The sequence below is a fragment of the Hyla sarda genome, chromosome 4, assembly GCF_029499605.1.
Source record: "Hyla sarda isolate aHylSar1 chromosome 4, aHylSar1.hap1, whole genome shotgun sequence".
Lineage (NCBI taxonomy): Eukaryota > Metazoa > Chordata > Amphibia > Anura > Hylidae > Hyla > Hyla sarda.
Window position 1 is genome coordinate 243,086,133 of NC_079192.1, and position 24,853 is coordinate 243,110,985.

Here is a 24,853-nt window from a genome sequence, read left to right on the forward strand (position 1 = left end):
GATAGGATATGAGGTCAGGATATGAAGTAGGGATATGAGGACAGGATATGAGGTCAGGATATGAAGTAGGGATATGAGGACAGGATATGAGGTCAGGATATGAAGTAGGGATATGAGGACAAGCATGATTTAGGTTGGTGGTCCTGTATAAATATGGGGATCCCATATGATAAGAAGCTGATGGAATTCTGAGTGTTGCAGCTTTCTCTTTACATGTCACATTGCCTGTAGTGTGTCTTTAGAAGCCTCCACCAGGACCCCCAGTCCCCTCCATCCCAGCATGCCCATGAATGTCTGCACAGTGTGGAGGCTGCAGGCAGTGAGGGGTTACAGTGCTGTATTCCTCCCATGCAGCAGCCGCAGCTCCACAGACTATGGCAAGCAGCAGGTAGGGGGAGGAGCGGGCAGGCTGTGGGTAATGGTATGCTAGTTGTGGGGGCCGTCCTCCGCTGGCTCTCCTCTCCCCCGGCTCTATTCACTCTCAGTTTGTTACAGCACGAAGATGGCGACAGTCGGAGAGAGCGGGGAGCAGACGTTCTCCTCTGACCAGCGAGAGACGGACAATGTAAGGAGGCAGTGCTGGGGTGGTGGTGCTGTAGACAGAGTCCAGTCATGTCCATTCTGCTGGCACCGGGCTCTGTCTGTGACCGCAGTGACGGGTACAGGTCACCACAGAGCGGGTGTCTACTCCATATTCTCTTCTATTTACCATAATGTAGAATTGCCTGTGTGTGTGACTGGCGTGTGAGGATGTTACTACATGGCTGCCCGTGTAGTTGTGCTGAGTTTGTCATTGCGCACAGCTCTTAGTGCTGTTCTGACGGCTATTTGTGATGTTCTATGAACCTACTGCTTGTTCTTCATGGTGACAGACAGTGCAGCCCCCGACAGGATACATAACGCCTTGGGAATGTAGTAGTGCAGGAAAGGCATCAGTATAAATAGTGGACATGTGCCAGGGAGCTCTGTCCTGGCTCTGGGCTTGTTATGACAGGGATACTGGAGCTGTCAGCGCTGCACTACTGACATTACACACTACTGGGACATTGCCCGCATTCATGTCACCAAGAATTCGGCATTGTGGAGTGAGACACAAGTGCAGATGTTGTCTCCCTACAGGACTGTCACTTATATAGAGATCTGTCCTCAGAAATAGAATTATCTATGAATAAAGGACGAGGTGATATACAGAGGCTTAAAATTATCTATCCAGACCTGCAGATCTCCCCCAAAGCAAACACTTTAGGGCAGTGTTTCCCAAGCAGGGTGCCTCCAGCTGTTGCAAAACTACAACTCCCAGCATGGCCGGACAGCCAACGGCTGTCCGGGCATGCTGGGAGTTGTAGTTTTGCAACAGCTGGAGGCACCCTGCTTGGGAAACCTTGTTTCCTGTCCAGCCATACTGCACAGGTTTGATAAATGAAGCTCTACACTGCACACACTGTATGATGACATTGTGGAGCTGAGGAAATACATATTCCCTAATACCGGATCCTATTATTCCATTTCACAGGGTCATGTCATTCCATTTTACTGGCTTTAGTTCTTCCCTAACACTAAATGATGTTATTCCGTAAAGATGGATCGTGTTATACTTGATCACGTTATTCCCTAATATTGGATCATGTTATTCCCTAACGCTAGATCATATTTTTCCCTATTGTTGGATGATGTTATTCCTTTATACTTGATCACGTTATTCCCTAGTAGTGGATCATGTTATTCCTCAATGTTGGACTATGTTATTCCCTATTGTTGGAACATGTTATTCCCTTATACTGGATCATGTTCTTTTCTAATAGTGGATCATGTTATTCCCTTATACTGGATCATGTTCTTTTCTAATAGTGGATCATGTTATTCCCTTATACTGGATCATGTTCTTTTCTAATAGTGGATCATGTTATTCCCTTATACTGGATCCTGTTCTTTTCTAATAGTGGATCATGTTATTCCCTTATACTGGATCATGTTCTTTTCTAATAGTGGATCATGTTATTCCCTTATACTGGATCATGTTCTTTTCTAATAGTGGATCATGTTATTCCCTTATACTGGATCATGTTCTTTTCTAATAGTGGATCATGTTATTCCCTTATACTGGATCATGTTCTTTTCTAATAGTGGATCATGTTATTCCCTTATACTGGATCATGTTCTTTTCTAATAGTGGATCATGTTATTCCCTTATACTGGATCATGTTATTTTCTAATAGTGGATCATGTTATTCCATTATACTGGATCCACAGTAGTGCACCTAAATTCTTGTATTGGATGGATCCTGATATTCTATTATACTGAATCATGCTATTCGCTAATATTGGAGCATGTTATTTCCTAATATTGGAGCATGTTATTTCCTAATATTGGATCATGTTATTCCCTTATACTGGATAAAGCTGTTCCCTAATTCTGGATCAGGTTGTTACCTAAGAGTGGATTTTGCTATTCCCTTATACAAGATCATGTTGTTTCCTAACACTGGCTCATGTTATTCCCTAATAGATTATGTTGTCCCCTTATAGAGCATCATGTTATTCCCCTATACTGAATCATGGTGTTCCCTAACACTGGATCACATTTTCCCTAACACTGGATCACATTTTTCCTAGCACTGGATCACATATTCCCTAGCACTGGATCACATATTCCCTAGCACTGGATCACATTTTCCCTAGCACTGGATCACATTTTCCCTAGCACTGGATCACATTTTCCCTAGCACTGGAACACATTTTCCCTAGCACTGGATCACATTTTCCCTAGCACTGGATCACATTTTCACTAACACTGGATCACATTTTCCCTAGCACTGGATCACATTTTCCCTAGCACTGGATCACATTTTCCCTAGCACTGGATCACATTTTCCCTAGCACTGGATCACATTTTCCCTAGCACTGGATCACATTTTCCCTAACACTTGATCACATTTTCACTAACACTGGATCACATTTTCACTAACACTGGATCACATTTTCACTAACACTGGATCACATTTTCCCTAGCACTGGATCACATTTTCCCTAGCACTGGATCACATTTTCCCTAGCACTGGATCACATTTTCCCTAACACTGGATCACATTTTCCCTAACACTGGAACACATTTTCCCTAACACTGGATAACATTTTCCTTAACACTGGATCACTTTTTCCCTAACACTGGATCATGTTATTCCCTTGTTTTAGATCATGTTTTTCCTTAATACTCAATCTTGTTTTACCCTAATTTTGGATCATGGTATTTACTAATGCTGCGCAGTATTATTGCACCTTTCAGGCCATTCTGCACTGTCTTTCTTTGCAGTGTATTGATCTGTAGGAACCATCGGGAGAATACACGCACCATCATTCTGTTCTCTCTCACTAGACTGCTGACACAGACACTTGGTTCACACTTACAGTTCTGCAGTAAGCTTTTGTCTACACAAGGAATATATATGTGTTTTAAGGAAAAACATACTGCACCTTGTTCCAAGAAACATACATTTGTTTGTTCTCTATTGACTTACATAAAACAAAACTACAATGTCAGAGGACATTTCTGTGATGTATTTGACCCATATAATCCTAGAGTATGTTACAGTATACATTAGGTTACTTTTTTGCAAACATATCCTTCTGACATAGCCAGTAGACATGTTGTGGAAGGGCCTGGGTTTGTCATACCACAAAAAATATAGGTAAGGTATAGATATAGTGTAAGGCCCCTTTCACACAACAGGTATCATCCTGTAAAAAAACCTCCGTTATTACTCCCGGCAAAAAGTCCTGAAAACGGGCGTCAAAAAATCCCATTCATGTCAATGGGATTTTTTGAACATCCTTCTTTATCAGGCATGTCCGTTTTTGCTAATGCCTGTTATTTCTGGCAGCACAAAATACGGTGCATGCACTAATTTTTGGTCCGGCAAAAAAAATGATTAAAAACCGGACATTAAAATTTAACATTGAAGTCTATAAAAAAAAATACATCCGTTATCATCAGTTATTGTCTGGTTTCTTAACATCCATTTTTTTGTACTGAGCATGCTCAGTACAGCTTTACAAAAAAAAGGGTTAAAAACCTGATTAAATAAAAACCCAGATGTAACTGGTAATAACGAATGATAACGGATGAACAACATCAGGTTTTTTAAGAAAAAAAAACATTAAAAATAATGGATGATGGTCATCAGTTATCATCCGTTATTATCAGTTATTGCATCCAGGTTTTTTCATCCGTTATTGTAAAATAAAGGCAGTAAAAAAGCAGGATGATACCTGCAGTGTGAAAGGGGCCTAAACCTAGCCTAACAACAATCTGTGTCAGGTCGTCTGTCATTCATCTATTAGTATGCCTTATTGTGATGGGATGGTGTCTGCAATGCTAAATATAACCTTTAGATTATCTATCCACTGTGACTTGTCCGAAAATCCACACCAAGGTAACAAAAAGTTATATTAGGATATATATTATATAACATAAGTATACAGTATATTATATAATATAAGTATTTATTGAATAAAATCTGCAGCAAATAGGGCATAGTAGACAATTGAAGTTGTTTTTCCTCCATTGCATGTCCATGGGGTGTTATTAACCCCTGCTAATTGATATAACTTGATATTTGGGCTGTAGCAGTAGGGAGTGTTTTTGCTATTACTAATGGGCAGTATGCTGAAGTCATTGCTGCATTTTGCTCTTGTGAATTAACCCATGTGATCGCTAACCATGTAGATCCCCTACTGATCAATATCCTTGTTCTGCAGTAAACATGTGGGCCTCATTTATCAGAACTGTCTTAGGGAAAGTCTTCTTGTTGCCATTAGCAACCAGAATTTAGTCTTAATTTTTTTACCACCATGCTCTAGCGATTTGCAGAACTCTTCTTTACAGAGGTTGTACAACTTACATATTCTTTATGTTATCTGACCCTATTTGACTCCAGAGGATGGGAAAACCCCCTTCCTCTAAATGCCAAAGATATTGAATGGCAGAGGCTGATTTTGTACTCCTTCCCATTCCCAAAATGGCAATCCCACCTATGCACCAAAAAGGTGGTATGTGTCTGACCAGGAACAAAAACCATGGTTCTGGTGTGCTCAATTCAAATTCTATGGAAAGGCTGGAATTAGCCGGGCGGTGCACTCAGCTATCTTTGTTCGGGAATCTTGGGAAACTTTGTTTGTTATCTTGGGAAACTCCTATAATGTGGGTATGTCCTCTAGTCCAACAAAAGGAGAAAATATATTTTTGTAGAAATTCTGTAAACATGTATTCCATTTACTCTGGCAGTTGGTCTATTAGGTCTTTTACATGAGGAAGAATAGCCTATTCATAATTGAGTTTTCCTTAGAAAGGCTTTATTTTTGCCCCACATAACAGTACCCATGCTGTAGATGGTCAGATGTCTTCCCAGGATATGGCAATGGATATTTACACAGTTATCACCTATGAGAGAGAATGATAAAAATACTATGCCCAAATTTGGTAAAGGTTGATGTGAATCCCGTACAACACAATATAAATTATTGCACCCTACAAAACTCAATACAGTCTGCACTGCGAAGGGCCTAAAATGAACTTCTGGATGTTTTTGACATGCAATAATAAATGTGACATGTAAATACCAATGATACAGTCATAGGATTGGACAACTCCTTTCTGTTTGACAGATCTCTGGCAAGTACCATTACTGGAAAGGCTGATTTCCTACTTGGAAGTCCCTATTTCCCTTGAAGAAAGAAGGCACCTATTTGAAATCAGTAGGTTATAATAAATGTAACCCCAGCTGACCAATACCAATAAAGAGGTGCTTAAAATTTATCTTTTATTATATATTTTAAAATATAAAGCAAACTCAGTGTTTTAAGTGCTGTATATATGGTACTGCTTACAATTATAAGAGCTGTTAAGAAGTAAATAATACTGCTGACCCGGAGTGCTACTATTAACTCAAAAGCACATCATGGACAGCATAGATTGTCTCACGAAGACAATCTCCAAAAACACTCCCTCCAGTCATCCAATTCTGCTGACTGGTTCTCCCAACACGTTTCTGTCGCCTTCTTCTGCAACGTCATCAGGGGAGTTTTTTGAGCAAGGATGCCCCATTGTGACAAGTATTGGGAGTATGGGACAGAATGTGGGGATTTATGTGGAGCAGATCCTACGGTAATTTGTTTTATCCCTCCCTTCATATCTAGGATACAATGGACCTTCTTAATAAGATCGAGGGACTCAGTCTGGATGATGATACAATCATGGCAAGCATAGACGTGGAGTCTTTGTACTCCTCCATTCCCCATAGTTTGGGTTTACAAGCAGTGTCCTACTATTTAGCATTTTGGAAGGCATTTTTGGAGGAGCAAACCAAACTGATCCTTGACTTACTGAACTTTATGTTAACTAGGAACTACTTTCTCTTCGATGGTCAGGTGTACCACCAACTCAGGGGCACCGTGATGGGGAGCCCTTATTTCCCCACATACGCCAACTTGCTCCTGGGTTGGTGGGAGGCCACTCAGGTGTTTGTCGAGGAGAGAGAAAAGTTCAGTGACCAAGCATTGCTTTGGTCTAGTTTCATTGACGATTTTTCAGCCTATGGAATGGTAGCGTCAATGAATTCAAGGAATTTGTGGGGTCACTAAATAGTAATAATCTGGGCTTACACTTCAGTTTTAAAGTACAGAGCTGGGAGTTGGCCTTTCTTGATGTAAAAATCTAAAAAGATGAGAAGGGAGACCTGCAGTCCTCCATTTACAGAAAACAAACAGCCACCGACAATCTCCTGGGGTGGAGGAGCTGCCACCTGGGCCCCCTTAAAAGGGGGATCCCGAAGGGGCAGTACCTACACCTTAGGAGGAACTGTTCTAGTCTGCAAGTCTTTCAACAAGAAGCAATTGATCTGAGGAAAGGTTCAGAAATAGGGGGTATCCTGATTATGTCCTACTGTGTGCATATAAACATGCCCTATTGACCCCCCCCCGGGAACAGCTTCTGAGACCAAGTGTGAGAGAGACTTGTAATGCCCAACCACGTATCATTGGGACATATGATAATGCAGCAGAAGAAATTAGGAGGTCCCTAAATAAACACTGGGATGTACTAAAATTGGATAAAGATCTCAGTGATGCAGTAGGGGACAGGCCACAAGTAACGTATTGTAAGGGGCGGAGCATAGGGGATATCTTGGTGAGGAGTCATCTGGCACCGGATAGGAGATCTGCAACAACCTGGCTTGATAATCCCATACATCCATCTGGCTGTTATAAGTGCGGCCATTGTAAGGTCTGTGAATTTGTGGAAAAAACCAAACTGGTGACAGAAGATCTAGAACACTGTAATTCTAATATTAAACAATTCATTAATTGCAGTACCAGAGCAGTGATATATGTAGCCCGATGCTCTTGTCCTCGCCTGTACGTGCTTAAAACCCATTCTCGAACATATCGGAGACATTTGGAATAAAAGGGATGCACCTATTGCTATACATATGATGGAAAGTCATAGAGGAGAGGTATATAACATTAGATTTAGAGGTATTGAGAAGGTACAGTGATTACCGAGAGGAGGTGATCTGAATAGAATGTAACTCCAGAGGGAGTGTAAATGGATACATCGGCTCAAAACCTATGCCCTCTATGGACTGAACGAGCAATTACATTTCTTGTGCTTTCTATAGGTTACATGGGGTCAACCCGGTGGAACAAGAATTGGAGGTAATAGGTAGTTAGGGGAGACCCTAGAGGGACTTTTGAGCTAGACCTCCAATAGGTAATTAATCGGCGTGGATAGGGTATATAGGAGGTTCCAGAGCGGGGCCACCCCTTATGGGTGAAGCCGTCTAGGTGTAGAGTACATAAATAGGGCACAATAGGTAAGAACTGTCCATTAGGGCCCTGTTATATGCACCCCACATATACCATACTAGGGAGCTCCCCCCCGCCCCTTTTATACATTGTTCCACCGTGGTTGCTACCTATGTATCTTATCCCATTGGGTATAAAGAACTATGGCATAGTGACCCTTCATAGTCTAAGTATCCCCTTGACATTTCCTAGCACCCTTTATTCCCTCCCCATTATATCATAATTGAACTCTTCCGAATCCGCTGTCTGTTATTACTAGGGATCGACCGATTATCGGTTTGGCAGATATTATCGGCCGATAATCACGATTTTGGGCATTATCGTATCGGCAATTACCTTGCCGATAATCCGATGATGCCCCACGCCCCGCACCACCCCCACCGCACCGTTTTAGGGGTTCAGACCCTGATAGTGCATTTGATACTCCTCATGCTCAAAAAAACTCCCCTGATGACGTTGCAGAAGGAGGCGACAGAAATGCGTTGGGAGAATCAGTCAGCCGAATTGGATGACTGAGGGAGTGTTTTTGGAGATTGTCTTTATGAGACAATCTATGCTGTCCATGATGTGCTTTTGAGTTAATAGTAGCACTCCGGGGCAGCAGTATTATTGAGTTTGCTTTATATTTTAATATAACTAATAAAAGGTAAATTTTAGCCACCTATTTACACTGGTATTGGTCAGCTGGTGTCACATTTATTATTTAAGCAAAGAGGATTTGTTATACTGGTCGTGTACAGGACCTTACTATTTGTGCGAAATAGTCTTGAAATCAGTAGGCCAGGTATAGGAGCCTCCCATAGTGGTATCCCTGGGTAATAAACCTCTTCTTTCCTCCTTGATCCCAAATGCCAGGTTCAAACTTGGTCTTATTAGGATTTTTAAGCTTTAAATATTTTGCCATGTCCATAGAATATGCCCTAAGTTATTTGATTTAAGGGGGTGATGGGGTTCTGAGCAATAGGACATTCAAAAATCCAGAGAACAGGGCTTTTGGCTTCTACCTTGCTGGGAAGAGGAGGCAGTACCTGTATTGGAACTCTCCATTCTTTTTTATGAAAGAGATATAAACAGCCAAGCATGTTCAGTCAATGCCTAGCTTAGAGCTTGCATTATTTTCTGTATCAGCTGCGTCTGCCATTTTAACTGAACACCGAGTCTGCTGCTTCTTGAAACACGCAGTACTTGTCGTAGTTTATCTGCCATGAAAGAGAAATGAGTCATGCACATATTGTATTCCAAAGTTTCTGAGCTGTGCCCATTGTCGTAGCTTTTATGTTTCAGCTTATTACTTGCTTTGTCAAGCTGGGGGACCCGAATGCCAAGCCATCTTATGAAGCGGGGTCCAATACACTGTCCACACTATATTTGACACATGTGCTGCATGTATAGCCATGATGATTCTGTGATGGGAACTATAGTCAACTACACATTTCTATACAGTATTTTTGTTTGAAACGCTATTCCAGCACATTTTGGCCAGACATGAACATAGTATTAGAGTTTTCCAATATACCTAACTAATGTTATAGAGATTGTCACAAGATGGACGCTCATCACCCATCCCATAACAATCATGGGAACCGCGATGCAATTTCTCCATTTAAATAGATTATCATAGTCCATTCGCATCACTCAGTCTGTATGGGACTTAGGGAAATAACCGAGCACTGTACCTGGCTATATCAAACAGTGAGGAATAGAATTACCGTATTTTTCTCCGTATAAGATGCACTTTTTCTTCCCCAAAACTGGGGGGGAAAAGTTGGTGCGTCTTATAAGGCGAATACACACTTATCGTGGCGGTCCCTGCGGCCATCAACGGCCGGGACCCGCGGCTAATACAGGACATCACCGAACGCGGTGATGCCCTGTATTAACCCTTCAGATGTGGCGATCAAAGCTGACCGCCGCGTCTGAAGGGAAAGTGACACTAACCCGGCTGCACCGGGAGGGACCTTATCTGCCTCCGCAGTGTCTGCTCCATGCCGGGATCCCCTTCATGGCCGGCGCTCTCCTTCGTCGTCATCACGTCGTTGCGCATGCCGCCCCGTCATCCAATAGGAGCGACGTGTATAGCGGCGTGTGTAGTGACGTGATGGCGTCGACGGAGAGCGAGGGTACCCGGCAGCAGAGACGTTCTGAAGCAACGGGGACTTCCCGGGGACGCGGCGACAGCGGTGGACGGCGACACCCAGGGCAGCGGTGACGAGCGGTGACGGGTCCGGAGCGGCGGGGACACGTGAGTACTACCTCCTCCAGTGGTCTTCAACTTGCGGACCTCTAGACGTTCCAAAACTACAACTCCTGGCATGCCCGGACAGCCAACGGCTGTCCGGGCATGCTAGGAGTTGTAGTTTTGCAACATCTGGAGGTCCGGTGGTTAAAGATCACTGTGACCTATACTTTACATTGTATTCTAGATTTTCCTCATTTAAAATTGGGTGCGTCTTATATGCCGGAGCGTCCTATAGGGCGAAAAATACGGTACAATGTATCCAGTCATGTCCTGATAGAGAGGGGAAGGTATACAGGAAAGAGAGAGAGGCTAGACTTTTGTTATGTGTTTCATAAATAGGCTACATACAGGAATAATATTTGGATATGGGAAACGTATAACCAGTTGTTCCTGTTTTCTTCTTGAATTTGCTTGGTAAATAAGGTAGCAGACATATCTGTTGCAGTGTTGATGATGTGATTGTTGGCTGCCGTATAGAGAATACTCCCACAGATTTGCTTACATAATGAATTTCCCTATTAGGCTACTGGACTAGTGTAGGAGTTTCAGTAAGATCAAATCCATGGTGACCTTTACAGGGTGGCCCTTCTCCAGCACAGGACAGAGAATGTAATGGATAGCTTTGGGTGTACAGTTTCAAGCTGGAAGGGTGAAATTAGTACAGGAATAATTGGCCATTATGTCCATATCATATGCTGGGGGTGGGTTTGAGAGTATTGATATGTTTTATCTCTGGGCTTTCTGCTTCCCGAATGCTAATGTGTTGCTAGGCAACAAATGATGATAGATTGGTAAGGTGACACGACTAAGTGATGCTGCTGGGAAACTTCAGAATTTATCATTATTTCAAAATCATTCACATATTTTAATTGTCATATTTATAAGTCAAATGGGAAGTCACTGGACAAAGCACTGTCTCATGTCACCTTGTTTGTTTTTGGAGTGCAGATATACAGCCATATGTTCAGTCCAATGCAAAATCTTGCCATAAAAGGGAAGTCAATTCCGTCTTAGAAGCAAGAAATTCTCAGTTATTTGCCTTACAGGCAATTGTTGCCTTAGCTCCTATGTTGGAATCCAACCAAAAACAAGTTTGTATGTTTGCCCTATAGTTACATGGGTTTCATCCGACTCTCCAAAAAGCATGCTCATAAGTAAGGCATTCCATAAATGTAGCCATATGGGGGACATTTATCACTGTTTGCTTATGTATTCCTTTTTTTTGTTATTTTTTCCTTACAATTTTTTTGCTTATGTGCGACTTATTTATCAACTGGTTTCAGAAACCTGTCGATAAATTTCTTTCGCGTAAGCAATTTTTAATTTTTTTTTTGCTTTGGTAGTGGCTTTTCCTGCTCCATGTCTGAGCTGAAGTAAATTTAGTCGGTTTTTTTCATGCGATGCGACTTTTTTTTGCACCTTTTGCACTTGATAAATCCCTGACCACTGCAAGTCAAAAATCACTTTTTGCTTTGGTATGCAAGTTTCTTTTTTGCTTAGGGCACGGCACAATTAAAAAGTCGCACAAAAAATAGAGTAGTCGCACATGCAACTTTTTTGCGACAATTTAAGCAAAAAAAAAAAAAATACTAAATGCTTTCATAAATGTCCCCCATTGTCTTCATGTTTGAGATAAGGAATATAGATTGTGAGCCCCAATGAGCATAGGGACATCTGTCTACTGTGTAGTTGAGTATGATGGTAGTATAGAAGCAATAGGAATTAAAACATCGAAAAATATTCCATTACAAAAGTGCCTTATTCTGAGTTCAGTACCAAAACTTCAGCTTTGTAAGTGCACTCCTATCTGTATGCTATACACATTGTGGTGTATTCTGTATACATCTATTATTGACTTCTAGTGAAACATTACACTGTAGTCGACTACAGTGCCAAGGAGAGGCTCATATAACCATGCATCCTTGGATCAAGTGATCTCTGAGCAGGGCCTACTTTATTGATTGTACACATAGGCATATGTATGTAAGTAGAGCTAAGAGTAAAGTGATTTTGTGCTGACTGTGGCTGTTCATATTTGTGGTAGTGTCACATAGGCCAAGGGTCAAGAATAGCAGAAGTGTAGTGTAACATTTTAGACTACTATTGCAGATCCATGCTTTTTTTCTTTTAAGGTTATTTGTATACCATAATCAATTTACATATTTGCACTTAAAGGGGTACTCCCGTGGAAAACTTTTTTTTTTTTTTTTTTTTAAATCAACTGGTGCCAGAAAGTTTAAACAGATTTGTAAATTACTTCTATTAAAAAATCTTAATCCTTCCAGTATTTTTAGGGTCTGTATACTACAGAGGAAATGCTTTTGGAACACAGAGCTGTCTGCTGACATCATGACCACAGTGCTCTCTGCTGACATCTCTGTCCATTTTAGGAACTGTCCAGAGCAGCATATGTTTGCTATGGGGATTTTCTCCTACTCTGGACAGTTCTTAAAATGGACAGAGATGTCAGCAGAGAGCACTGTGGTCATGATGTCTGCAGAGAGCACTGTGGTCATGATGTCAGCAGAGAGCACTGTGGTCATGATGTCAGCAGAGAGCACTGTGTTCCAAAGAGAAAACCATTTCCCCTGTAGTATTTAGCAGCTAATAATTACTGGAAGGATTAAGATTTTTTAATAGACGTAATTTACAAATCTGTTTAACTTTCTGGCACCAGTTGATTTAAAAAAAAATAAAATAAAAATTTCCAAGGGAGAACCCCTTTAACACATACATGCTAATATAGAATGGGTTAAAGTATGCATGACTGACACTTCAAGGATCTGCACTGGCACTGATGCAGGTTATTTGACCTTCTAGATGCTGCAGTCATTATGGAGGATAAAGACAGAACATATAGAGCAGTGTTTCCCACCTAGGGTGCCTCCAGCTGTGGCCAAACTACAACTCCCAGCATGAGTGGACAGCCGAAGGCTGTCCGGGCATGCTGGGAGTTGTAGTTTGGCCACAGCTGGAGGCACCTTAGGTGGGAAACACTGCTATAGAGGATAAACACAATTAGAGGGATCTGTTTTGTTTTCTAGTGGAAATAGCTTATCAACAGGCACATCCACAACAGCTCCTATAATGCAATACCATTCTTCTACATGAAATTACTGGATAGTCCTTGGTGTATGACATTGGAATGCACATCACAGAACAAGCTCTGTACAAACACCACATTTATTATTCAATTTATACCTCATTATGGATGAAATTGCACAAGGTAAAAAAATCATATCTAAAGTTGTGTACAGTTGTGCATCAAAATATATAGCTGCTCATGACAGTCATAAAATAAAATTCAGTCAGGCAATACTCAACTGTGTCAGATTTGTTGAAAGGTGTGAGTTGTTCCAGAAAGGAGGCTAGTCTGTTTAACGCCCGCTTCAATTTTATTGGTGTAAATACACAATTTTTTAAAATAAATGTGGGCCATTAAACCAGCAAGGAGCGCTGAATGGTTTCAGCTCTAAGGCTAGGTTTAGAGGCAACTTCTACTTTAATACATGTGTAAAATGATGTTCGAAACTAAATATATATTTTAAAGAGATATTCCAGAGACATATTTCTTCACTTAATATTACTGGGGGATAAAGAAACACGAACTTGACACTGCCAGTCTTACACTGGTGTTTGTCACTGTCAGATCTTTCTCTTCTTCGTTCCGACACAAAGGAATTGTCAGTTCAGTGGGCTGATGCAAGTTACTGCTTTTGTCAGTTATTGGTTAAGTGGGTATTTACCATGTGTCAGGACAGAGGGGAAGTGTTGATAGCGGACAGAGGTACTGTTAGAAGGGCACTGGCGGGGTTTGAGGGCAGGTGATTCAATTTCTCTACTTCTCCCCTCAAACAGTTTTAAATAAAGAACTATGTATCATTGCCTTTACACCAGTTTTCACGTCTACAAATTTTGCGCAATTGGGCTTTTTTAATTTTATTTATTTATTTATATAGCGCCTACAGATTCCGCAGCGCTTACAATTATGGGGTACAAACAAAGACAAGTATCAGACATAAAATTACACAATAACTATTCAAACAAGAGGTGTGGGGATATGTTGGGGATATGTTGGGGATATGTTGAGGATATGATGGGGATAGGTTGGGGATAGGTTGGGATATGTTGAGGATATGTTGAGGCCAATTAGAGACTGTTGTAGGTCTGTCTGAAGAGATGTGTTTTTAGGCCACGTTTGAAACTATGCATGTTGTTGTTGAGTCTGAGGGATTGAGGGATAGCATTCCAGAGAACCGGTGCAGCACAAGTGAAGTCTTGGAGACGGGAGTGAGAAGTTCGGATTATAGAAGATGTTAATGTGAGATCATTAGCAGATCGGAGAGAACGTGTAGGATGGTATACGGAGATGAGAGAGGAGATGTAGGGAGGTGCATTTGCATTTGTGCTGCGTTTTCTTGGTGGATGTTTTTCGAAAGTTGTCACCTGTTTGGTGTACAGTACACCACTTTATCCAGTAGACTGGTATGTATCAATTGCACAAAAAATGTATCAGCATTTTTAATTTTTTTTGCACAATTGCATGTAGAAAGTGTCAGATGCTGGAGGATGCAATTCACCAATCAGAGCTCCCATGTTCCGGCGGTGGGGATTATGAATTATGACAGCTGTATACAGGAGCCTGGAGTCGACGGGGAGTGCAGTGGAGCTGCATGTACCGCCGGCTTTTTAAGTTAATAAATGCGGATCGCAGTGTGTCTCTGGAGGATGACCTGCTGCAATCTGTCTTTCAGTCCCAGGGATACAACTCCCATCATGGACGGAGTCTGTCCATGATGGGAGTAGAAGTCATAACAGTCCCAATAGAGTCCTGCAGCTGGGGGATGTGCAAGAGCCGTCCCTCACTGCAGCGGTACTACAACTGCTCCCATCATGGGACACAGAATGTCCCATGATGGGAATAGTAGTCCAAAGGCAAAGGGACAGATCGCACTGGGTCTCACTCTTGAGACCCCCTGTGACCTTTACTACTCCAGCCCCTAGTGATGACATAATTAGGGGGCGGAGCTACACAGTCCAGGCCTGAAGCCAGGGTGGTAAGTATGACTCTGTTCTCATTATGCGTTTCTGGCTTTCTGGCAGTGTGTTCCCAAACAGGGAGACTTCAGCTGTTGTTTAACTATAGCCCCCATGATGGAAGTTGTAGTTCAGCAACAATTGGAGGCTCCCTGTTTAGGAACACACTGTGTTATGTGCTCTCTCCCCAGGGAAGAGCGCAAAAAATGTACTGACCCATTTTTCAGGTTTTTCTTTTCTTCTTATTTCAGATACGTGAATGCGGAGTACTACGTCAGATTCAGTGGACTGCGATTATGACCAGCACTTTTTTTATGTCAATAAAAGGGTTAACGAGGGCTTTGGGGGAGTGTTTTTTTAAATAATTTTTTTTTCAATGTGTCGTGTTTTTTTTATAATAGAATTTTCAGGCTTAGTAGTGGAAGCCGTCTTGTAGATGGAATCCATTACTTAGCCGTAGCTTAGCGTTAGCACCAAAAACAGTTAAACCCCCCAATTATTACCCTGGTACCCACCGGCACAGGGGTGCCGGGAAGAGTCGGTACCAACAGGCCCTGAGCATCAAATATGGTGCTCCCTGGCCTAAGCGGTAACAGGCTGGCGTTATTTAGGCTGGGGGGGGGGGGGGAGAGGCTGTAACAATGGTCCTCGCCCACCCTGGTAACATCAGGCTGTTAATGCTTGGTTGGTATCTGGCTGATACTGAAAATATGGGGAGTTTTTTTTGCTTTTTTTTTATTTTTGTTTAAAGAATAAAAAAAAAGTGTGTGGTTCCCATTATTTTCAGTATCAGCCAGATACCAACCAAGCAGCAACAGCCTGAAGTTACCAGGGTGGGCAAGGACCATTGTTACTGGCCCTCCCCAGCCTAAATAACGCCAGCCTGTTACCGCCTAGGCCCAGAAGCGCTATTTTTGATGCTCCGGGCCTGTTGCAGTGGTACCGGGGTAATAATTTGGGGTTAGCGCTAGCTGGTTGTGGCTAACACTAAGCCCCAGCTTACTAATGGCTTCCGTCTAAGAGAGGGCATTCACTTATAAGCCAGAAAAATTCAATTATAAAAAACACGACACGTTGAAAACATTTTTTTATTTAAAAAACCACTCCCCTACAGTCCTCATTAACCGTTTTTATTGACATAAAAAAAAACGCTGGTACTTATCGCAATCAACCGAATCTGACGTTGTCCTCCGCATTCACGTATCTGAAATGAGAAGAAAATAAAATAAAAAGGTTAGTACATTTTTGGCGCTCTCCCCTGGGTAGTGCACCCATACTGCAGTGTGTAACAGGGAGCCTCCAATTGTTGACGTGTGCCTACTGTATCCTGTATATACAGTCATCTATAGATGCAGGGATGTGGAATTCCTATCGCCCGACGCCCGGGACTAGCAGTTTTGGCCGGCTCCGGGCAAGCAGGGCCGGACCTGACAAGTGCGGTAGCGATCTGCAGTCTGTATGGAGCGGGCTGCCGACTCCTGCCCGCTCCATATTCTGCAGCCTGTGTCCTCGGAAGCAGAGCAGGGAAGATGAGAAGCTGTGTATTTGTCTTCTCTCCCCTGCTCTGCAGACGTGCGGGGGGAGATGAGGGGGCGTGGCTTCTTGCTCCCCGTGCAGACCTGCGTCCTCTGCCTTCACTCCCCCCAGCTGTAGCTTCGGAGAGCTGAGGGGAGGAGCCGCGTCTGCACGGGGAGATGCTTGCGGCGCTCTGCAGTATGTATGGAGCGGGCTCGGGATTCCTGCCTGCTCCATACTCTGCAGCCCCCGGCTGTTCTCAGTAGCCGGGGGCCGCCGCTTATAGCCAGCATGCGGCGATCACCGCGGCTGGCTATTAACCCTTTAGTTCGCCGCTGTCAAAGCTGACAGCAGCGTCTAAAGGGAGATGTGAATGCTCCCTGGTGGGCTAGTGGGGTGGATCACCCCCCCTGCAGTGTGATCGCAGGGGGGCGATCCACTAAAGAGGTAGCCGGAGGACTTACCTCTGCTTCCTCCTGTCCCGGCTCTGTCATTGATAGAGCCTGGCTGGACTATGCTCTATCAATGGATCACAGAGCATACAGATGAATAGAGTTCAATAGAACTCTATTCATCTGTATGAGGAATCTAATGATTCCTCATAAGTCTAATAAAGTGTAAAAAAAAAAAAAAAAAGTTTTAATAAAAGTTTGAAAGACACATTAACCTAGTGGTCTTCAAACTGTGCCCCTCCAGATGTTACAAAACTACAATTCCCAGCATGCCAGGACAGCCGTTGGCTGTCCGGGCATGCTGGGAGTTGTAGTTTTGCAACATCTGGAGGGCCACAGTTTGAATACCGCTGCATTAACCCCTTCCATGTTAAAAGTTCAAATCACCCCCTTTTCCTATATAAAAACATGCAAACATAATAAAAATAAACATATTTGGTATCGCTTTGTGCGTAATTGTACAACCTAATAAAATATAACATTATGTGTCACGTACGGTAAATGTAAAAAAATACCAAACCACAGATTTGCAATTTTTATAATATCCCATAAAAAAAAGTTAAAAAGCGATTAAAAAGTCAGATCAATGCCAAAATGGTACCGATACAAAAAACAGATTATGGCGCAAAACATGAGCCCTCATACAGCCTGGTATGCGGACAAAAAATAAAGCTACAGGGGTTAAAAAATGGCAATTAAAAAAATTAGAAAACGTTCAGAATTAGTAAAACATGACGTAAATGATACAAATATGGTATCGCTGTAATCAGGCGCCTAAAGTATAAAACTAACATAGTTACATAGTTAGTACGGTCGAAAAAAGACATATGTCCATCAAGTTCAACCAGGTAATTAAGGGGTAGGGGTGTGGCGCGATATTGGGGAAGGGATGGGATTTTATATTTCTTCATAAGCATTAATGTTATTTTGTTCCAGGAATGTATCTAATCCTGTTTTAAAGCTGTAAATTTTTCCTGCTGTGACCAGTTCCTGAGGTAGACTGTTCCATAAGTTCACAGTCCTTATGGTAAAGAAGGCGTGTCGCCCCTTGAGACTAAACTTTTTCTTCTCCAGACGGAGGGAGTGCCCCCTCGTCCTTTGGGGGGGTTTAACCTGGAACAGTTTTTCTCCATATTTTTTGTATGGGCCATTAATATACTTATATACGTTTATCATATCACCCCTTAAACGTCTCTTCTCAAGACTAAACAATTGTAATTCCTTTAATCGCTCCTCGTAGCTAAGATGTTCCATGCCCCATATTAGTTTAGTCGCGCGTCTCTGCACCCTTTCCAGCTCCACAGTGTCCCTTTTATGTACAGGCGACCAAAACTGAACAGCATATTCCAGGTGAGGCCGTACCAATGCTTTATAAAGGGGGAGTATTATGTCCCTGTCCCTTGAGTCCATGCCTCTTTTTATACATGACAATATCCTGCCGGCTTTGGAAGCAGCAGCCTGACATTGCATGCTATTCTGTAGTCTGTGATCTACAAGTACACCCAGATCCTTCTCTACCAGTGACTCTGCCAGTTTAATCCCCCCTAAGACATACGACGCATGCAGGTTATTAGTACCCAGATGCATAACTTTACATTTATCCACATTGAACCTCATTTGCCAAGTGGAGGCCCAGACACTTAGTCTATCCAAGTCATCTTGTAACCTATACACATCCTCTATAGACTGTACCATGCTACAAAGCTTGGTGTCATCTGCAAAGATAGAAACAGAGCTGTTAATACCATCCTCTATATCATTGATAATGTTACCTCAACCACAAGGTAAATGGCGCAGAAAAGAAAACCACCAAATCTGCTAAACTATCTTTTTACTATTTCAATTTCACTTCCCTTAATATATATATATTTTTTTGTTCAGAGAATATGTTATTGAAAAATTAAAAGGTATCCTTATAGTAGGTAGTTATGGCTATTATAGGGCGAGGAGGAAAAAATGAGTGCATAAAAGCGAAAATTGGCCAGACAAGTGGATCGTCATGAGGGACAAGTAGATTTTGCTCCATTTTAGTCCCGTGGACAAGTAGTTTTTTTATAAAATTTCCACACCCCTGAGATGGGTGTATATTAGGGATCGACAGATATGGTTTTTTTTAGGGCCGATACCGATAATCGGTGGAGGTTAGGGCCGATAGCCGATAACTTATACCGATATTCCGATATAAGTTATCGGCTATTTATCCCCCCGCGACACCGCTGCAGATCATTGATTTAAAGCGGGCGCTTTAAATCAATGCACTGCAGTGGCTTTTGCGGTGCCATAGGCCGCCGCCACCACCCGCTTCTCTCCCCCTACCTGTCAGGGTGGTCCGGGCCATCCATCCTTCCTGTAGTGTCCGGCGGCATTCTGGGTGGAGGGTGAACCGGTCCAGGCTGTCCTTCTTCTCCGGGGGTGCTCTTCTCCACTCCGGGCAGGCTCTGGCCTAGTAACGCAGCATAAACACCGCTGCGCATTGGCCCCCGTGCGCAGCGACGCACCTGACGTCACGGCGTAGCGGCGTCTATGCAGCGTACTAGGCCGGAGCCTGCCCGGAGTGGAGAAGAGCACCCCCGAGAAGGACACGGTTCACCCTCCACCCGGAATGCCGCTGGACACTACAGGAAGGATGGATGGCCCGGACCACCCCATTACGGGTAAGTTTAATTTTTTTTATTGACTCGGAGGGTGGGGGAGGGGCCCGACCGGTATAGCGGTATGGGCAAAAATCCATACCGTGGGAGAAAAAAAACGGTATCCGTTCATACCGGTATACCGCCCAGCACTACGGTAGGGGGTGCGACGCGGTGCGGTGGGTCGGGGGGCGGTCGCGGTGCGGCGGGTCGGGGGGGTGCGGTCGCGGTGCAGTGGGGGCGGTGCGGGGGGCGGGGCATTATCGGCTTATCGGCAAGGCAATTGCCTATACCGATAATGCCCAAAATCGTGATTATCGGCCATACCGATAATCGGTCGATCCCTAGTGTATATACAGGATAGCGCACAAACACTTAAACCAGAACTGCTCAGCTTCAGCGTGGGTTAACGCTTTCCTTGCTGGGCTCCTGTATAGTATACATGGGTACACTATGCACCTCTGTATACTATACAGCCGGCGGAGGTAAGTAGTGATGCTCTGCACCCTGTATATGTATATACTATGCATCACTCATTACGTCCTTACACTCCGTTGTCTAGGCCCCCTTAATCTGACCTGACCTGAGTGGTACCTGAAGGCAGTGAAAAAAATCGCCACAAGGTACAAAAATGGTTGTTTCCACACACCAGCAAAATGCAAGAAAAAACGCAAGAAAAACTGCCAAAACGCAGGAAAAAGCTGTGACATTTTTTCTGGCGTTTTTGCTGTTGGACAAAAAACCTCAATGGAATCCTAGCCTCAAAGCAATAGAACAAAATCCCTGTGTACTCTTTTCCTGTGAGGTGTAGATCAGGTGTATAAATAGAACTGTGTGGAAATGTAGAACTTTTCACGAAATGTATCATGTGGCTAGCACAAGTATGGTAAATGTGGTGAAACTGCACCAACATTTAGACCAACCAAGATGATCTACAAAAAACATCTACCTACACCCACAGAGATACATGTCCCCGTATGTCTCCAACCTAATATTGATCAGATGAATCAATGTTAAATATAAGGCCATATAAAGGATGGAAATGTCAGCTGAGAAATTTTGGCAGTATCAGCAAACTGTCCAACGTGCATGGTGGCCAGGTAATGTTGGGGAAGAGAAGAATTAGGCATGTTCCTTTTGTTTCCCTAGAGACAAATATATCTCTACTATCCGTTGAAAACACATGACTGTTCGGTCAGGCTGTGCATTCATGTGTATAGCCACCTTTTACACCTGAGTTAGGCTGGGTTCACATCACGTTTTTGCCATACTGTTTTCAATCATTTTTTCTAAAGCAAACCATATGGGAAAAAAAACGGATGGAACCGTATGAAAAAAAGAAAACCGTATGCGTTTTTAAACCGTTTACTGTTTTTAAAAGTGCATACAGTTCCGTCCGTTATTATATAAAAAAAAAAAAAAAAACATGTTTTTGAAAATGTTGTCCATTTTTAATGGGAGGGGTGTGGGGTGGGGACTTTAGGATGCAAATGCGCATGTGCAAAGTAAAAACCATATACGGTTTCCCGTATGCAACCGTATACATGTGCGTTTTCCATTGACGTCCATGTGAAAAAAAACGTATGCGGTTGCAGTACGGTTTTTAAACTGGAGTCAAAACCATGGTTGACCACGGTTTTGTCTCCGGTTTAAAAACCGTACTGCAACCGCATACAATTTTTTTTTAATATGGACGTCAATGGGAAACGCACATGTATACGGTTTTATACGGGAAACCGTATACGGTTTTTACTATGCAAATGCGCATTTGCATCCTAAAGTCCCCCCCCCAACACCCCTCCCATTAAAAATGGACAAAATTTTCGAAAGCGTATGGAGTTTTTTTTTAAAATAAAAACAGATGGAACCGTATACACTTTTAAAAACAGTATACGGTTTAAAAAACGCATACAGTTTACTTTTTCCCATACTGTTCCATCCGTTTTTTTGCCATACGGCTTTCTTTAGAAAAACTGATTGAAAACAGTTTGGCAAAAACGTGGTGTTAACCCAGCCTAATTATGAAAAAGGAATCCCTCAGTTTTACTATCCACAGGTGATACCTGCTATAAATATATATTATATAGCTGAACTGGACAAGGCCAAGTGCCAGACTGCCAATTTGGCGAATTTATTATTTGATTTGTATCAGTTTTTATGTTAAAATTTAGCATATTTTTGTATATTTAGTATTTACATTATAATGTGTGACCTTTTTTTTTCTCCTCTTGCCACTTTTTCTTGCTGGAATGGAACAAATCACTTACACTTCTGTTGGGGACTTATATCCTGCAGGAACAAAAGTTTGGGCATGTTAAAATACAATATACCATGTACTTCTTTAGCCCAACATCTTTCCTTGGTGGAGAGTCTTATGGACCTTATACTCTCGTTATATTTTCAGCCAATCACACCGTAATTGGGGAGACGTAGTATTTATGTAGACAGTTTAACATAGAAAACATATTTCTAAAAATGTAGCAGCTCTAATGACCTAACCACATTGTGTGAAATAACGTTTTGGTCTCTGATCCCTGGTGGATTGCGGACCACTGCTTTTCTTTTTTCTCAGTGCCCCCAGGTTGTTGAGGAAATATGTTGACAGCAACTCTGTGAGATTGAGTTAACCAGTTAATCTGTGCCATCAAAAACTCTTCTAAGGGTGCATTCACACCACGTTTTTGCAATACAGTTCCTGTATCAGGTTTTTGATGAAAAACTGATTCCTCAAAACCTGACTAAACTGTATCAACACGTGTGTACAAATTTTAACCCGTATACAGTTAAAAACCGTATACAGTTTGAAAAATGATGTCCGGTTGCATCAGTTTTTTAAGAAAAAAAAGGTATGCCTTTTTAACTTTTCACTCTATTACGAATAAAGCTTTACTTGTTTGATTGAAATTCCAATAAGAAAAACTGTGCAAAGTCAAAAACCGTATGGTGCAAACCAGATGGAACTGTACACACATACAGTTCTGTACAGTTCCCATTGACTCCCATGTTAAAAGAAAATGTATACGGTTTCATACAGTTTTTCACCCAGACCAAAAACCGTGGTAGGCTAAGGTTTTGGGTACGTGAAAAAACCTAACAAAACCGTACAGGATGCAAAACAGACACAACCTGATGCATCTTTTGGCATACGGTTTTCAATGGAGAGTCAATGCATACGGTTTTCAATACAGTTCCATACGGTTTCCACATTGAAAACGTATACAGGAACTGTATTGCAGTTATCATTTCATATAAACATTCCTTCTCTCCTCCCTTGTTGGTTGGCCTTTCATGAATGATCATGTATGTTTTGACCTAGCGACCAATGTACACTCAATCACTAGCATCTATTGGATGTTAGTTTTAAACACAACCGACTCCTTTTCAGAAGGTGACAGTCTAGTTTATCTTTCTGCTAAAACAATCAGTTGCTGTTACAATTTACCCAATGATTGTTTGGACAATAGGTATTCCTCTCAAATCCCTTATACTGTACACATGTAGGCTTGGGGAGAGGGAAATAGGCCACAGCCAGACACCACTGGTAGTGGCAAGTTGATCTCAAGGGAGATTTGGTATGATCCTTCAGGCCTTTAAGTGTATTGGTACTAGTGATGCAACTAAGGATTATTTCTAAATCATTAAGGTAATCGATTATTTTTATAATTAATCAGATAAAACCCAAAATGGGATTAGGGGCCAGGGAAGGGTTAACAGGAGGGCGTGAAGAAGTGAGGACTGCATTGTGAAGAATTAACAGAGAGAAATGCGAGGGGACAGTGCCTGAAGGGTTAACAGAGGGTAGGAGCGAAGGGGCAGAAACTAAAGGTAAACTGGGAGAAAAGAGAGGGGACCGCACTTGAAGGGTTAACCTAGGAGCCTTGCTGCAGGGGAGAAGGAGGAGTTTACAGACCTGAATGATGGCCATCCTTCTGCACGAGGAAGATCTGTCAGCTTCTGGCCTGACAGGGGGACTCCTGCGATGTCAGAACCGAAGGCTTTTTACCACTGGAGGCACCAAGGACAAGGAGACGGCACTGGCTCACAGACAGCACTCCAGGCCGCGGGCTCAGTGCTGCAGGTAGGCTGTAGATGTTGCAGGCCATCAGCATCTTCAAGAAGGCATTGAAGGGAAAGGGGAGGCACTGGAGGGTAAGGGGAGATGGAGGGGGACATGTACGGGCAGACCGAGGGGCTAAAAGGCAGGGAAAATAGAAAAACAAATAGGAATACTGTTACTAGGACACACACCCTAATGACCGAGACCATGCCCCCAACGACTGATTAATTGATTATTAATTAATTGATTATTATGGATTTTAATCGACAATATCCATTAATCATTGCATCCCTAATTGATACCTTAAAGGGGTACTCTGATGGAAAACATTTTTTTTAAATCAACTGGTGCCAGAAAGTTGAACAGATTTTAAAATGACTTCTATTAAAAAACCTTAATCCTTCCAGTACTTATCAGCTGCTGTATAATACAGTTGTTTTTAAATTTCTTTTCTGCCTGTCCACAGTGCTCTCTGCTGACACCTCTGTTCATGTCAGGAACTGTCCAGAGCAGGAGAGGTTTGCTATAGGGAATTTTTACTGCTCTGGACAGTTCCTGACATGGAGAGAGGTGTCAGCACTGAGCACTGTGATCAGACAAAAAAGAAATTCGAAAAGAAAAAAAAATTCCTCTGGCGCATACAGGAGCTGATAAGTACTGGAAGGATTAAAGGGGTATTCCAGGATTTTTTTTATTTGACTATGCTACAGGGGCTGTAAAGATAGTGTAGTTCATAATATAGTGTCTGTACCTGTATGTGACGGTTTTCTCACAATTCTTATGTGATTATCGTCCCACTATTTATTTTTAACAGAATACAAAATGACTGTTGTCACAGATTTTTCCCAGCTTGCAATGCGGCCGAGACCTGACTCACTAGTCAGCTGATGACAGGGAGCCTGTCTGCTTCAATGGGTGGAGTGATCGCTTGGTGGGAGAGAGATCAATCTGCAACAGCTGTAGGCACCCTGATTGAATACCACACCGATTTGAATGGATGCAGCTCATTTATGTTTCAATGGGGGGTGGCTTATGTGTGGGAGGGAGGAAGATGGAATTGTGAGAT

The 24,853-nt window shown here is 42.5% G+C and overlaps 1 protein-coding gene across 1 annotated transcript in view; it reads left to right on the top strand.

The window, feature by feature from the left end:
- Positions 1-431: 431 nt before the first annotated feature.
- Positions 432-24,853, top strand: part of CTTNBP2 (cortactin binding protein 2) — a 181,554-nt gene continuing 157,132 nt past the window's right edge. The window contains exon 1 of the mRNA XM_056573840.1: positions 432-565. Within this exon, the coding sequence (XP_056429815.1) occupies positions 503-565 (63 nt within the window). The 5' untranslated portion in view covers positions 432-502. The remainder of the gene's footprint in view (positions 566-24,853) is intronic.